Source organism: Seriola dumerili, unplaced genomic scaffold (genome assembly GCF_002260705.1).
Source record: "Seriola dumerili isolate Sdu_G_001 unplaced genomic scaffold, Sdu_1.0 BDQW01000052.1, whole genome shotgun sequence".
Lineage (NCBI taxonomy): Eukaryota > Metazoa > Chordata > Actinopteri > Carangiformes > Carangidae > Seriola > Seriola dumerili.
In genome coordinates this window covers 8455018-8470935 of record NW_019174307.1, presented here as the reverse complement: position 1 = coordinate 8470935, position 15918 = coordinate 8455018, and the positions used below count along the sequence as shown (strand labels likewise).

The following is a 15918-nucleotide window of genomic DNA, read 5'->3' as shown; positions in this document are numbered from 1 at the left end:
CTCTCCACCTCATCAGTAATACTTAAAATTACTTTGTGGTGTGATGATTTAAGACTCCACTATATTGGTATGAAGTGTTGGACTGTGCATTATAGTAAAATATCCTCTAAATCCTTCCTGATGTACCTGACCATGCTCCGAAAACTCTTTTATGTGGCTGCCTGTTAAAAGTCTTTGCTATAAGCTCTGACACCATAAAGAGTAATGGCCAAGCCCCCTGCAATACTTGTGTGGTTTTTGCATGGAAGGGAAGGAAAAGACAGAAGTTATACCTACACACACAGACACGCATATCCAACAGCATCACACACAAACATCAGCGTTAAACGCACGAGCAGACCAATTTAAATTTACAGCAGGGTACTTTGGTCGCGACACGGTGCATCCCTGTCATTTTTTGGATGCCCCAGTCGCCTGCTGGTCCAAACACTGTTTGTTTGCTCTGTCACATAATTTAGCTTGCTGGTGTGAAGGGATTATTGGATACACACACATATGCACACACACACACACACACACACACACACACACACACACACACACACACACACACACACACAAACACACACACAGACACACAGCAATAGCTATGGGTGGGAAGACACTCATAAAAGTGCCTGGCTCAACGCTAAAGCCAGTGAGAGCAATGAGACTTTCAATTTGCATAATTATACCGGAGTGAATGCATGTTCACGCACACACACACACAGGAGTTAAAAGAACACACGCAGAGACATTAGTATATATACACACACACGCACACACGCACACACACGCACACACACAGACAGCACTTATACACACTCCTCCACTCAAAGCATAGTTATCTGCCTTCAGTATCATCATTTACCTTCATATCCCCTCTCTTAGTGAAATCTGTGTGTGACTGTGTGTGACTGTGTGTGTGTGTGTGTGTGTGTGTGTGTCTGGGGAGGGAGGGGGCGTCTGTGCTTTCGTCATGTATACAGTATGTGTTAATGTACAGTATGTACTGTATATCTGTTTATGTTTGCATTTGTGCACAATCTAGACATCCATGTAAGTGAATATGTGAGTGAAATACATGGTTGTTGATGTGAATTCCATTCACTGTATTTACATACAGTTTGTGTATGTATGTGTTGTTTGTCAATGAGATGTTCTTTAGGCCTGTAGATGATACGAGGCCTGTCTGGGAGAGTTCTTTGCCTCTCTTCTCCTCCCCTACCTCCTCCCTCGCCTATATTAGCTCCATAAATCCTGTTCTAGGCGGATTGTTATGGTCATTGTGTGTGCTGTGAGCGATGGTTATTATCTGCCTGCTCCGCTCACACTGCTTTATGTGTCTCGTCTGCTCTCTCTCTCCCGTCCCTCGTTCTCTCTCTCTTTCTCTCTCCTATTCACACCATATCTTGTTCGCTCTTACAGACTCTCTCCTCTTCTCTGTTATGCTGCATCCACGTCCACTCTCTCTCCTTCACTTCCCCTTATTACTCGACAGTACTTATTTTTTCACTTTTCTTCTCTCTCTTCTCACCGCTCTCACATTCTGTCTTTTGCTTCATGCTATCTCTCTTTTTTGCTTTCACTGCTGCACAGATGCAAGTACAACAATTTAATCTATAAAGCTGCGCTAGGCGAGTCGATCATGTAGAAATATACCCATCAATCAGTTTATTTTACAAACTGAGGCTACAGCAGATATCTCATCCCCTAAATTTGCAACACTGCTGATTTGTCCTTTATGCCTGACTTCATGATGTCTGGTTATAGTTACAGTATATTCTCTCTACACACAGGAAGTGTGGAGTCAAAACTTGAGAACAAACCTAAACATCTCTGAGTGAGAGTTGCTCAGAAAAAGCCAGACTCACCAGTGATGACTGAACAAAAAGACATGTTTTCTCTCTCCACACCCACCAGCCAGAGTCAGAGTTTTCAGAAAAGTCTATGAGTTGTCTTGAATGACACTTGCCACTAACTGCAAGACTACCTAGTGAAACTTTAGTTTTATCATTAGTGCTGGACTTGTGCTGTGATGCAGTTTTCAAACTTACAAATCATATCATGCTTCGATGATAAAAGTTGTTAGTGAAGTGCCTTATCAAATTGCAACTGGACACCTTGGTGATGTTTATACATAAGACTCATATATGCATTTTATTCAGAATCACTGTTTTCTCACTTCCCAAAGGGCCCAGAACATTGTATGAAATGCGTTCATTTCAAGGACGGTCCAAACTGTGTGGAAAAGTGTCCTGATGGCCTTCAAGGTGCCAACAGCTTCATCTTCAAGTATGCCGAAGCCAACAATGAATGCCATCCCTGCCATATCAACTGCACCCAGGGGTAAGTGTAGTCGGGACAAAGACTGGTCAGGGGTCAGGGATTCAATGCTCATTACCCCAAGACTTTTCTGTCATTCTTCAAAAATCAAAAGTCACTTCCTTCAGTCTGTAAAGAATAAATGAAACCAAACCACTGGTATGTCCACTGTTGGTATCGTCATTTAACAAAATAAAACAAAAAAACTTGTGTGAGATGATGATGGCTAATTATGAGGAAAATCAATTGGAAGATTAGCTGTTTCACAGAACTGATGATTAGGGAGTTGTACTGTGTCTGCGAATGTGTGCGTGTGTGCTCCTCAACAGTAACTTAAACTACTACTACAACTAAAATTCTTGACCCAAACCTTAAGAGTCTGGTCACACCAGCTAAATCAGCCAGAAACCAGAATTCATTTTTTGTACTGTTGTGGCTGCAGTGTGCACTGATCATTTGCAAACCATAGTCTTGACAATGATAACTAGTAGAACCCAGAGCCAAATGTATGCATCCAATGTAATAAAACTGCTGGAATCCAGGCTGCTCCTAAAAGAGGCATGGTGTACACTCAGTCTTTTGACAGAGTAGTGAATACGTTTATTGTATGAACTGTGCTAACTTATTTTTAATCTTATAACGAAGTGCAGTTAGCAAGCCGGCCTGCTTGGTTGGCTACTAGGGGGAAGCTAGTGTTGCTAGCTATGTTACTGATGAGCTCACCAGGCACCGTAAGTAACCAACTGGCCCTGCAAGTAGTCACCACATCACCAAGTACTGCCTGTTTCACAAGGACGCTGGAGTGAATTTCCCTGTGGCATTTTCTGGAGTGACTGAGCACCAACAGAATGTTCTCATTCTCTCGGTGTAAGTGCATTTGGCTTTTATATACATAAATAGCAGCTAAACAGCACACACTCACAGAAAGTCCCTTTCACTATCCGTACCCTGCAGACATGAAATGATGATCCAACATCTTGCAGGATAAAAGATATAAAGAAAGAGGTGAAGCAGAAAATGAGAGAGAAGAGACAAAGACTGAAAGTGAGAGGAGTAAGTGAAATACCTTGCCACTCTCCATTGCTCACTAGCCACTGATCGCTCAATGTAATATTACACAAGGGTAAGATATCATTTTGTATTTAACTCCACAGGGAGTTTATGTCACTTCCTTGTATGTTATTTCTCCTCTTCTGAGTGACAAGCTCCAGCTCGCTTGAGCATAACAATGCAGTTGTAAATCGAAAACACCAGGCTGACAGCTTTATAATCAGGTCCACCTCTCAAAAACACAAGCTGAGGGAGTGAGAGGGAAATGGTAGAGACATAGAGAGACAGGGAAACAGACAGCGCTCGGAGGCAACCAATATTCTTTACTTCTACACATTCAAAAGACCCACCAAATTTTGGAGCAAGTATTAAGTCTGTCAGTCGTGGTATATGATGCAACTAGTGCGCACTGCGCATGGAAGATTTGAAACAGGACAGGTGACACTTTCTGCCGACATCTTTGCTTTTCATTAGAAAAACAATGTAACTTTGTAATCTGTCACTGTGAAAGTGAACACAGTCTTAGAATGAAGTTGGAGCTAAAGAAGAGCAATCAAGACTTCAGTTCAGAACTCACCTCATATTTGAAGTTTACCCACAGACATCAGGAAAGCACATGGGTTTGCTGATGCTATTTTCTGGTGCACATGACTTTAAAAAAACAACATGCCTTGTGCTTTTAAAGCTTAAAACCAGAGTTGAACACGAAAGCCATCTTGGCCTCTATGTCATGCTGCCTTTCAGTGTGTTTGACACTCAGCAAGCAACAGAAGTCTGAAAAATGTACAATTTAAAGTTGAATTCAATCATGTTTCATTGTATTTATTTGAAGTGAACTGCAAAGCAAGAGACAGAAAGAGATAGAGGAAGTGAGACTGAAAGAAAGAAAATCACAATTCTTTGCACTTTTTCAACATTTAAGAGTTATGAAAAAGATGACTAGATACTGTGATACAACACAGACAGCAATAAAAGGTGTAGTGGACAGATAAGAGACATCAATAGATTGTGGCTGATGTTAGCTTGTAGAGTAAGGAATGTGACCAGCATGCCAAAGTCTATACTTGAATCAAATAAGTTACTTTGAAAATTAGTAAATTGACAACTACAACATACTGTAGTTTGAATGTACTCAGTTTCATTGTCGAGTAAACTCCTTTATTCAAAGTTCGATCGTCAGGTGTTACTGTGCGTTAAAGTCCCTGAAAAACAAAAAGCAAAAAATTGAATAATCTATTGTTTGAAACCACATCTTTATAAAAGGTAACTTCAAAAAGGCTAATTTATCATATTTTTCTTTGTGCATAATAAATTAAAACTGAATGTGACTGTTACTGATGTGTGAAGGCTGCCAACGATGTGTGCTGTAACACAGAAGGGCTACGTGAAAAGTGTAATTTTAGTCAGCATTTGTGACCTGTCAGTCTGTATTCCACTATCATTATTATTATTATTTTATTAGATTATTAGATTATATGGTTGCACCATTGAACCAGCAAAGTAGCAAAAGGCACTGTAGAAACAATTTATAGCAAAAAATGGGCTACTGCACACTCATTCCATACCCGTATGTTGTGTATCTTTTATAATTGGGGTGACAAGAGGATACAGTAGTCATTAGGTTTAAAGGTGTAAACAAGTCCAGCACAGGTTATCCCAGTGATAGGACTACAGGATGAACACAGGTCCTTAGTGTAAAAGGGTTTCAACTGTACGTATTAGTTATTGCTTTGGTCAGCTCACTTCTCATAATTTTCAGATATGTATCAAACTAAAAAATGTTTGTTGTTCAACTTTCCGCTGGTCCTGTTATGTTTCCCTAGGTGCATTGGACCAAGACTGCAAGACTGTATCGGCTGGATGGACAGGTATGAAATTCTTCATTCAATTCCCATATACACACACACACACACACACACACACACACACACCCACACACACAACACACACACACACACACACACACACACACACACACACACACACACACACACACACACACAGACCCAAGAATCACAGTAAGCAAAGTCTCTGATTAATGGCTAGCTCTAAGGCCCAAAAGTGTCTTTAAAGCCACTATGTGATATGCATGTTTGAGTGTGTGTTGGTGTGTGTATGGGTGTGTGTGAGCACAAGCAATTTGCCTGGTTCTTGATAAATTGATAGCACTTTAGCTTTTGTTCTGAAGCTGTGGGGGAGAAGGGGGAACAAATTGCCGCTAACAGTTTACAGCAAATGGATTCAAGGTTTCATAAGAGAAACGGTTTGGCATCAGGTGGTGCTGAGAATTGTTGGATTGGGTGTTTTGGGGATGATTAAAAAAAAGGGGGGGGGGAGGCTGATAAGCAGAGTGAGCAGTCAACAGTACAGGGCTTACTGATGGGTCTGGAGATGTGCAGCACAACAGTGAACCCAAAAAAGAACAGAGCTATGCAGAAAAGAACAGGACAGTAAAAGTGTAACAATGTCTGACTTTGAATAAGATCATCAAACTGGAAAAATGGAAACACATTTAGACTATCTTGCAACATGGCAGGAGGCCATGGCGGCTGTTTAGGAAAAAGAAGTCATACCGTTATATATGTGTACCGATATGTAGACAAACTGATAAACATTTACCAAGTACTTACTGGTCAATAGTCAGTATCCTGAATCTTTGACTGAGAGCAATAGATGCTGAAGGAAACACCCACAATTTGGAGAAGAACATTCCTGCCTTCTGGAGGAGTGCTTAAAATCTACACTTTTCCTCCTGAAACGGTCTTTGGGACACTGCCAACAGACAGAAGGAGAACTGCAGCAGGTGGGGAAATGTAGTTATCAGCTGACCTGGTCAACAGAGTAGGCCTTATCAGATACAGCAGCAGATTACCAGCTGACCCCAGAGATGTCACTCATCTTGTAAATCTGTTACCTGTTGGATGTATTGACTGCTAAGCACAAATGAAAGTGACTTATCAGAAACAGATGATTACACTAAGCCTTCAAAGGCCGGTGTTCCACCTGGCATTAACATGCGTCTTGTGAAGGGATTGTGTGCATATCTGATAAAGCTGGATTAATCACTTTCTGTCACTAACTCGCTTAATATTTAGTCTGATAAAACTGACAAGTAATACCTCATCTAGCATGTTTCCATTCAGCACCGTCTTTTCATTTAGTTCAGCAGTATATGAGCTGCCTCTGGTCTGATATCTCTGTGTTCCCTGATTGGCTCCATATGTGTGAGTAATTGATTCTTTTTTAATTTCGGATGTTGTTGCAATGGTGGAGAAACATTGCAGTTAACATGATCTACATGATCGCTGAACATGTGGCTTGCGGGTGATCTTTAGAGCTGTATGTTTTGAGTACATTTATAGTACAGTCAGGTTTCATGTCATCACTCAGGGGACCTGTCAATGTCAGTTGGAGAAACCATGTAAGTGAAGCGTGCAGATTAAATTAGATAATCTACAGTGGATCTTGATGCTTAAATTGCATTTTGTCGTGTCAAATCCTCTGTGGCTTTTCTTGCTCACTTACTGTATATGTGGCTATTCGTAGCTACAGTAGCTACGTTTGTAGTTACTTTGAACAGTGGCCTTCAGTAGTCTTTGTCTCAAGTTATTATTGAAAAGTATGAGATATGAACATACTCACCTATAAAAACTAACATCATAGTATTGGTTTCAGACAACTAAGATCAATGAATGTGCTCTGAAATGTAATGCTTCTTGAGTCACTGATTTGATGTACTGTCGCAGTAAAACTGCAAGAGCCATTTTGACCCTGTGAATCTGCATTTTGGTGAGGTTACTAACTAAGTGTTGTGTGATTTGTTATAACTTCTGTCACCGTATTTATGCAGGAGAGACATAATAATATTGAAATATAGTCTCAACAACCATGCACACACATATTTTTACCTACCTCCAATGAAGCAAAAGACTTTCATACACTGCATAAGCTCTCACTAAATTCCAGCCAATGCTGGATTTCTGAGCCCAGTATCAAAGTTTTATTTTGTTTTGTTTAAGAAAATAACATGAACAATTATTGTTGTTAAGGATTCCTTGAATTTGTTTGTTAAAGGAATATTTCAACACTTTGTGAAATACATTCAGTCACTATCTTGCTAAGAGTGAAATGGGAAGATTGATGTCATTCTTTTATCTGTTGGTTAAATATGAAGCTACAATAGAAAACAGTTAGCTTAGCATAAAAAGCATCCTACCACCACCTCTGCAGCTCACTAATTATCACATTATATCTTGTTTGTTTAATCTATACAAAAACCAAAGTGTAGAAATCAACCATCTGTGGTTTTACAGGGGTTGTGTGCTGGACTATTTTTTGAGGTGCTGTTACTTCCTGGAGTCTTTTTTCATCACCATGAACTGGTTGTTTCTACATTTCTGTGTGTATACAGATTTAACAATTAGATATTGGGTGTATTTGTACAGTAAGCTTTAGAGGCACTATTAGGCCAGCAAACTAAGCTAACACTCTCCTGGTTCTAGCTTCACATTTAATGGACACTAGTATTGACCTTCTCATCTAACTCTCCATAAGAAAGAAAAGCAGCGTATTTCAAACTCTTTCTTCAAAGAACTGTCACATTGACATTTATTCAGCAGAACATTTTACACTAAGAAATAAAGTTGTCAGTTTTCCATGGTGGACAGTTTATGTATCTAAATTACCTCAGACAAATCTATAGATCCCTCTTATTAATTATCACTACCAGCATATCTGCAACAAGCTAATATTGGCCAACATGTCCACCTGGCTGATATATTTGTCAGGCTGTAGTTCTTACCAGCTTTTTACCAGTGCATGTTATAAGTCCAAAACTCCTCGTGCAGCCAAAGAGAGAGATGTGGGGGAGACACAGAGTTCTTCACTTTCCATGAAGCCAGCTGACTGTGATAACGTTTTATGGGGTGCATCCTTGCAGTCTGTGATATACAGTCCTGACTAACAGCCTTTTCCCACTGATTTAGGGCAGAGCAGAGTAGAGTGTGCACTGACCAAATTAGGTTCTTTCATTACAGAGAAAAAAGGTGGGCGGCAACTCTTCCTGCCCACTTCTGCAGCAGCTCTGTAGACAGTTTGGGGAGCATATCAGGAAAATTACTGAGAGTCTTGGTTTCAAATGACAGCGTTGGTGTGGTGCTGAGAATTCACTTTGATGGTTATTTCCATGTTTTTGATCTCAGCCTTGGTTTTAATGAGAGGGCATGGAGGGATATTGGTTACCAGATAAAACTCAGAGCAAAAACTGAAGGTGAAGAGATTTTTTAAGGATTACCCACATAGGCTGTATAAATATACTATAGAGAAAGGTTTTTGTTTGTTTATCTGACTGCTTGTTTTTGGGGTTGTTTTGCACACGGTAGTGTAAGGATGATGCCAACTTCTATTTTTTTGTTCTCATCCTCTCTACTCCTCTCAACCTGTTCAACCTGTCCACCCCGCCCTGCCTTCTGTCACCATCTCTGTCCTCCTGGTGACAATGTGTCATGCTTATTCATTGCCTGCATCCTCTTCTGTCTTCATCATTTACTCATTTTCCTCCTTCTTCTCCCCTCCTCTCTCTTGTCTTCAGAACCCCTCTGATTGCAGCGGGGGTGATCGGCGGCCTCTTCATGGTGGTGATCATGGTGCTGAGTGTAGCAGTGTCTGTGCGCCGAAAGAACATAAAGAAGAAGAGAGCCCTTCGTCGCTTCCTGGAGACGGAGGTGAGCAGGACAGTAGATGAAAAACACATCAAAAAAAAAAAGGAGAAATAGCTGCCTATAACAAGAGACTGAGCATGACTGAGAAACCAAGAACGTAGGTGACTTTACTTTAGTCTAAGTTAGTCCACATTTACAATGTTAAGAAATCTAACTGCAATCCATACATATAGACCTTTGATCTTTTATAGTATTGAAAATAAATAAATAATATTTTCAGAGCTTAGGGTTTAGAGATTTGAAAGCATTGAAAACATAGTGGAAAAACAGGAGCTGAAAGAATGAAAGGAAAATTAGTAAAAAGGTCCTCTACTGGAAAAAAAAAACTTCTTTTGTGATCTCATAAAGTGGCATAATTATCTTTGACAGATTATGTACGTAACTGACATCCTGGCTCCAGGATGAACATTCCATTCATTTTAGAAGAAAACCAGATTAAAACATAAGAAATGCCTGAGGACATTATCTGAATTTGTACGATTACATTGTTATGTGCGTGTGTGTGTTTGTGTGTGTGTGTGTGTGTGTGTGTGTGTGTGTGTGTGTGTGTGTGTGTGTGTGTGTGTGTGTGTGTGTGCGTGCGTGTGTGTGTGTGTGCGTGTGTGTGTGTGTGCGCGCTCACAAGTCTGTGTGTGTTTGTAGTGTGTGTGTGTGTGTGCGCGTGCATGCATGCGTGCGTGCGCACGCGCATGCATACTGTACAAAACAAGAGAGTCAGGCTGAACGAGAGAGAAAAGAGGATGAGCCTTGGTGTTTCAAGATGGTGACTGCGGAGGTGGAGAAAGTGTCAGAAACTGAGGCTCAGGTGGTGACTTTGCCATTGTATACTGGAGAGGACACTTCTGTTAGGAAGAGGTAAGGGACCATACCATTAGAAGAGAAGAAAGCACTCTTCCTTTGTGTTAAAACGAGAAGAGTACATCATCTAATGCACTTGTGTGCCATAGTCCAAATACTTGTTTCACTGCTTTCTCTCTCTTCAGAGCACACAAGTATGAGAGAAGTGTCTGTGCTGATAACTTCTCTAATGAAAAAATAGCACAGATAAGGCTCATTATTCTATTTACATTTGCCTCATATATGCTGCCGCTCTTGGTTTGCTACACAGTGTCAGACACAATGCTGGCTACAAAAATGTTTTAATATATTACCAACTGTACAATGTCTGCAAATGTGTTAACTTACGTATAAGCAAACATCTAAACCATTTTAACTTTTCACAACACATTATGATTAATTAATTAATGCGTAGACATATTCCCACATGTAAATCACCATAACTACACCTACAGGGCAGTGCTGTTACCAGCTGCTCCAAAAGCAGTGGTGAATGTTTGAAAAAAAAATGCTCTGACTAAAACCTAGTTTTCTGCTCACAAAGTAGAGATCTCTGCAGGCCCCCACAGGAGTCATGTGGTAAGGTTAATAAACCATGTCTGTTGATCGGCAAACCATGAATTTCATACATGTTAACACATGGTCTGAGAAAGTAGGGGAGACAATTTTCACCAGGTAATGAAAACATATCTGCCAAATAATGCATCCACACTGTAACTTTATTTCTGGAGGTCTATGAACCAAATGGTTTAATCAGCACATATTTTGGGCCATTTTGGCTCGACTGTGAGAATTTCTTATATTTAATAATGACCTAAGCTAATATAGAAGGTATGTTCTGCTGAATAATGTACCAATCCCTTAACAGCAAAGTAAGGCAGCAAAGCATTTTTTTTTCTAAAAACCTAATTTTACAATAACACTTTAGTACAACTGTCTGAAATATGCTATTCATAAAACACACCAATAAACAATATCAAAGATACTGAGAGATTAATTAAGGAAACCTTGCAAAATTCAGACTAATGGTATGAATGGAATGCTACTTCTAAAGCACTGATGACTCAAAATGTTCATATACTATAGACAGATCATTTATCATTATTGATGATCAGTACAAAAGTACGTCATATGAATCATTACAGTGTCTGAGAGATGCATGTAGTTCTGGGCATGCAGGCAGAACTCATAACACTCTTGCAGTTTCTGTGCATACAGTTTATTAAAACCACAGATTCTCACTTAAATATTTTTCTCTACCACATGACCCAGGGCTCCATAGAATTCCACTTTTACAATTTTAAATATTTCATGTATTTCATCCCATTTCAGCAAATAATGCATTACAGGTTTGTTGGTTGGAAAAAATAAAGTCTGAAAATGTATGTTAGGTTTAAGATACTGAACCACACTTTTACACCCCAACATTATTTTCCTGCTGTCTCTAGATATTTTAAATGTACCTTGTGTGAGTTTTTATGCAAACAAGCAAAAATTATATTTACATTCAGTGTTACTCCCCAAAATGCAATGTGTGTTTCCATCAGCTCTAATGAGTGTGATGAATGTATTTTCTTCCTCATAAAACATTTGGAGAGCCAGTATATTAAATCTAGCAGTGTTTACATCCATGTTTGCTAGCAGTCACATTCTCCCCTGCCTTTGTTAGCATAGTGCAACATATCTTCTTATGTTACCGCCACCTGTAGGTCAGTGGAAAACATCTCCATAGGACTACTAGAGATCAAAAACTCCACGGGGAACCTTTTTAAGACTGTAATATATGCATTCATATAGGCTACATTCATCCAGTTGCAGGGAACACTTGGCAACTGTCAATTAAACCATACATGCTTTCACTGTCAGGGAAAATGCACTGCAACACATACTGTATTTCACCAGTGGATGAGTCAGTATGTCTCTTCACCACCTTACCTTTTAAAAGTGGTAATTTTTCATGTTGCTCTTTTTAAGCATTTTTGATTTACACCAGCCAGAGCAGTATGTCCAAGTGATTTTTATCATCATTCTGTTGTCAGCTGTTTCAAGATGTGTTTCAGCTGCAGCATGGTAATATAGCAAACAAACAGTTTGTGTGACTACACATTTTTGGTTTCAGCACTGCAGTGTAGAGTGAGAAGGTGGACAGCTCCAATTTGCTGCACTGTGGCTCCTACACAGCCTCAACATCTTCAGCACCACTAGTGCTGGACAGCTCCCTGCACAGTGGAATAGCATATTGTAGTGTGTATGTGTATGTATGGATGGATAATTCTTAAGACATCTGTATTGTCGTGTGTGTATTTGTTTTTGTGGTGTGTGTCCCCCACCCTTCTTGTTTCCACCCTGCAGAAGCTGATTTGTTATTCCATTTAAATGAAGAATGACTATTGTTTTTAATCAAATGGTAACCATGAGCCAGAGGGACAGAAGCTGCCGACCACAGTCAGGCTGATTTACACTTGCTCTCCGTTTTCCTCTCTCTGCCCTCCATCCCTCCCTCCCTCTCTAATCTTCCACTCTTTTCCTAATTCTCCTTATATTGCTCCCTCCCTCACGCTTTTGCATCCTCTGACCAATTCAGCTGCTCGCTTCTCCATCGCTGTCTTGTTGTTGTTGTTGTTTCTGCCACAGTTCCTCTCGTATTCCACATCTTCCTCCCTCCCTCCCTCCCCACACATAATCTTTCTCTCTCACTAGCTATTTCATCTGCTCATTCCTCCACTTGAGCAGTAATGAGACAACAGAAGTGTCAACTCCTTTTCAGGCTGCGCAATTATCCACATCCCCCACCACCTTCTCTCACTTTCTCTCACTCTTCGTCCACCTATCAACATTTCTCTCTTCTGGTTAAATCTTTCACTCCTGTTACTGAAACGGTAATGGCACACCAGTGTCTGGATTTATATTGTTATTCTTATTAGTCATAAATTTGAGTAACTCCATGGTAATTGTTGTTGCTTTATGATAAAATTGTTGATTTTCACAGCATGAGTTCTTGGAAATTAGATCACAGTTTATGAGAAATACCTTTTTTTCATTGATTCAAGAAACAGACTTGTGAACATTAGAAGTAGTCCAATGAAAATGTGTGTTTTTACTTAATTGAGGTAGGTTAGGTGGAACTAGTTCCATATCAGATTTCAACTATTTCTTAGTATTTTCTCATGATAGATTTTCACTTTTTGTGGAAAGGATTGTGCTTGCATTTGAATACAGGAGGAGCTGTGTGAGAAAAGAATTTACGTCAGTTTTTGATATTGGGTTTGAGTTACAGTAATCTCTAATTGAATGACTTCTGTGTGACTTTGTGTGTTTTTAGCTTGTGGAACCTTTAACACCCAGTGGAACAGCCCCGAACCAAGCCCAGCTTCGCATCCTGAAAGAGACAGAACTCAAACGGGTCAAGATCCTCGGCTCGGGGGCCTTTGGGACTGTATACAAGGTAAAACACACACAATATAATATAATACTAACTGTTTCCACGGGTTTTAGTTGATACTTGACTAAATAAACTAATATATTCCTAAACTTGAGATCAGGATGTGAGGTCTTGAAAAAAAGAGGAGGACAAGAAAGACGGATTGCAAGACAATTAAAGACAGGAAATGAGATGGGAGGCTGGAGGCGGGGGATGAAAAGAATAAGTAATAGCAGACATTGAGACCCCTGAGGTTACACTGAAATAAGAGGTAGCTGAGGTCACCATCAGTGTGATGATGTGTTAGGGAGAGGTAGAGAAGAACAGCAGTGAAATTAGAAAGAACAGACTCTCTCTCACTGAAATCATCATTGGTCATTTTGTGGATCAACCATCTACATTATAGGGCATTTCTGGGCCAGAGGGTATATAGCATGAGCGCAGATGTTCTTTTTCAGAGCAATGTCTTGCATATTACCCTGGGGAATTTCCAAGAATATCTAGGCATGTAAAAAAAAAAAACATTCAGAGTCTCACCGGTGAGCCCAAGGACCTATAGTTATCCTGGTGGTCATAAGGTAAATCGTGGTAAATAAATCTCGTCCACTGGATCATCTCAGAGTTGAGGAACAGTGGTGTGATGATGAGATCCTGCCAGGCAGTGAGCTGAGAAACCTCCCTCCAGCAGCTTGACTTCATGATCTTATTATTTCAGGCACAATTCAGAGGTCATGGCTAATGTTGAGGTTCAGCATTCAGGTTAACTTGTAAATTGAGTGTTTTGCTGTGAAGCTTTGCTCTCTCTTCACCAAAATACCAAAATATAATTTCTGTGTAACACAAGGTTCCACACTTGAAGGTGGCCTGTAGAGTTTTTGAGCAGTAGTGATGCATTGTTTTGATGAGCGGGTCCTTGTTTTGTTTTTAGGCTATTTTGTGTTTTTCTAGCACACACAAGGAGGATGCACACAGACACACAATCACACAGGTGAACAACAGCAATATGTCACATTGTTTTGTAGCACCCCATTCAAGGCAATTTTAGAAATGGTACAGGCTACAACATAATGGTGAGGTGCCTTGTTTCACTAAAGTTACTGCTGCAAACAGGTGTGAAATACTGCTTAAATACTGACGGGGTTTACAAACCTATAGTCAATGTTATAAGCTATGAAATAAATATGCAATACTACATACTGTGGGTGCTGTTAATTTGAGGGAAAAAATGGTGATTGGTTGTGCTAAATAATAATTATTAACACAAGTGCAGGTAAAAAGACTAAAAGTCTATCAAAAAGAGCTATGACATGAAAATTACAGCTTTGAGAGAGCAGGTGTTTTAAGTCTGTGAGTGGAGGTGTTGGCCCTGCTGTCACTGGGGATATATAGTCACATGAGGGCTGAACCAAGGTGGAACACATTGGAAACATTTTTTAAAAAAGTTGGGAGGCACTTGTTTTCTCTCTTTTGAATGCTTTGACCACTTTGGCAGCTGCTAAATCACTTTAATCCCTCCTGAAATTAGACACTTCAAAATGATTAAATTGTTTTACCCAAGTCTTTATTGAAGGACAAAATAACCTTTAATCATACAGCATGCAGTGGACCCTCATACTTTGCCAGTGAAAATCTTGACAAATGGTTATTAAGAAAGCTGAAAAAGTAGAATTCAGGGTGATTCTCGAAATTCTCGAAATATTCATTGATTTTCCTCCTTTTCAGATCTACAACATCTTTCTTTTAAAATGTTGGTGAGTTTTGTGACTTTACATTCAGTATACCGACTCATTATCTATTTGTGTTTGTGTGTGTGTGTGTTTCTTTAGGGTATATGGGTCCCAGAGGGTGAAACAGTGAAGATTCCGGTAGCCATTAAAATCCTAAATGAGGCCACCGGACCCAAGGCTAACGTGGAGTTCATGGACGTGAGTATCTTGAAAACAATCAATTCCACTTTTTAATTGTATTTTGCCTCATGAGTTTTCTATTGGCTGAAAACTGACAATTGTTTTCTGCAGTTCAAACTGAAGTAGGAGAAATGTGAGCTGGTTTTCTCAGTTTATATTTTCTTATGTAGAAGTGTTTCACGAGGTCAGTCAAGATCACAATATTCTCATAGTCTGTGCTGGACTATTCCAATATTTATATACAACCTATCGGCACACTGTTGCCACTGTGACACATTAAGTGTTGGGATTGGATTGAAAACAGTGCGTATACTGACGCCACACCTCAGTGACTCTAAAAGAAAGAACAACTGACACAGCAGCTCCGTTTGGTGAAATGAAGCATTAAGAACTAAGCTTACGTCCCATGGACTCCAGAATAAAAATCATCAGGGGCCCATAGGACCCCTACCCTACACTTACCTACACACACACACACACACACACACACACACAATGCCACAGGCTCCCAGCACAGTGCACAAGGCCCCATTTATAAAACATTCACAACCCGGCTCATTTCAAAAGGAAAAGTGAAAAAATTCAAAATTATTACCCCATGATGATGCAATGCAGATGAAATAACCCCCTTCAACACACGTACACATACAGACACAGACACACATGGAAAGCGACCCAA

General features: G+C 39.9%; 1 protein-coding gene across 1 annotated transcript in view; it reads left to right on the top strand.

Annotated features, from left to right (window-relative positions):
* Positions 1-15918, top strand: part of LOC111218871 (receptor tyrosine-protein kinase erbB-4-like) — a 318365-nt gene that overhangs the window by 250038 nt on the left and 52409 nt on the right. Inside the window, exons 15-19 of the mRNA XM_022741351.1 lie at positions 2174-2328; positions 5178-5222; positions 8945-9077; positions 13234-13356; positions 15159-15257. Coding sequence (XP_022597072.1) covers positions 2174-2328; positions 5178-5222; positions 8945-9077; positions 13234-13356; positions 15159-15257 — 555 coding nt within the window. The remainder of the gene's footprint in view (positions 1-2173; positions 2329-5177; positions 5223-8944; positions 9078-13233; positions 13357-15158; positions 15258-15918) is intronic.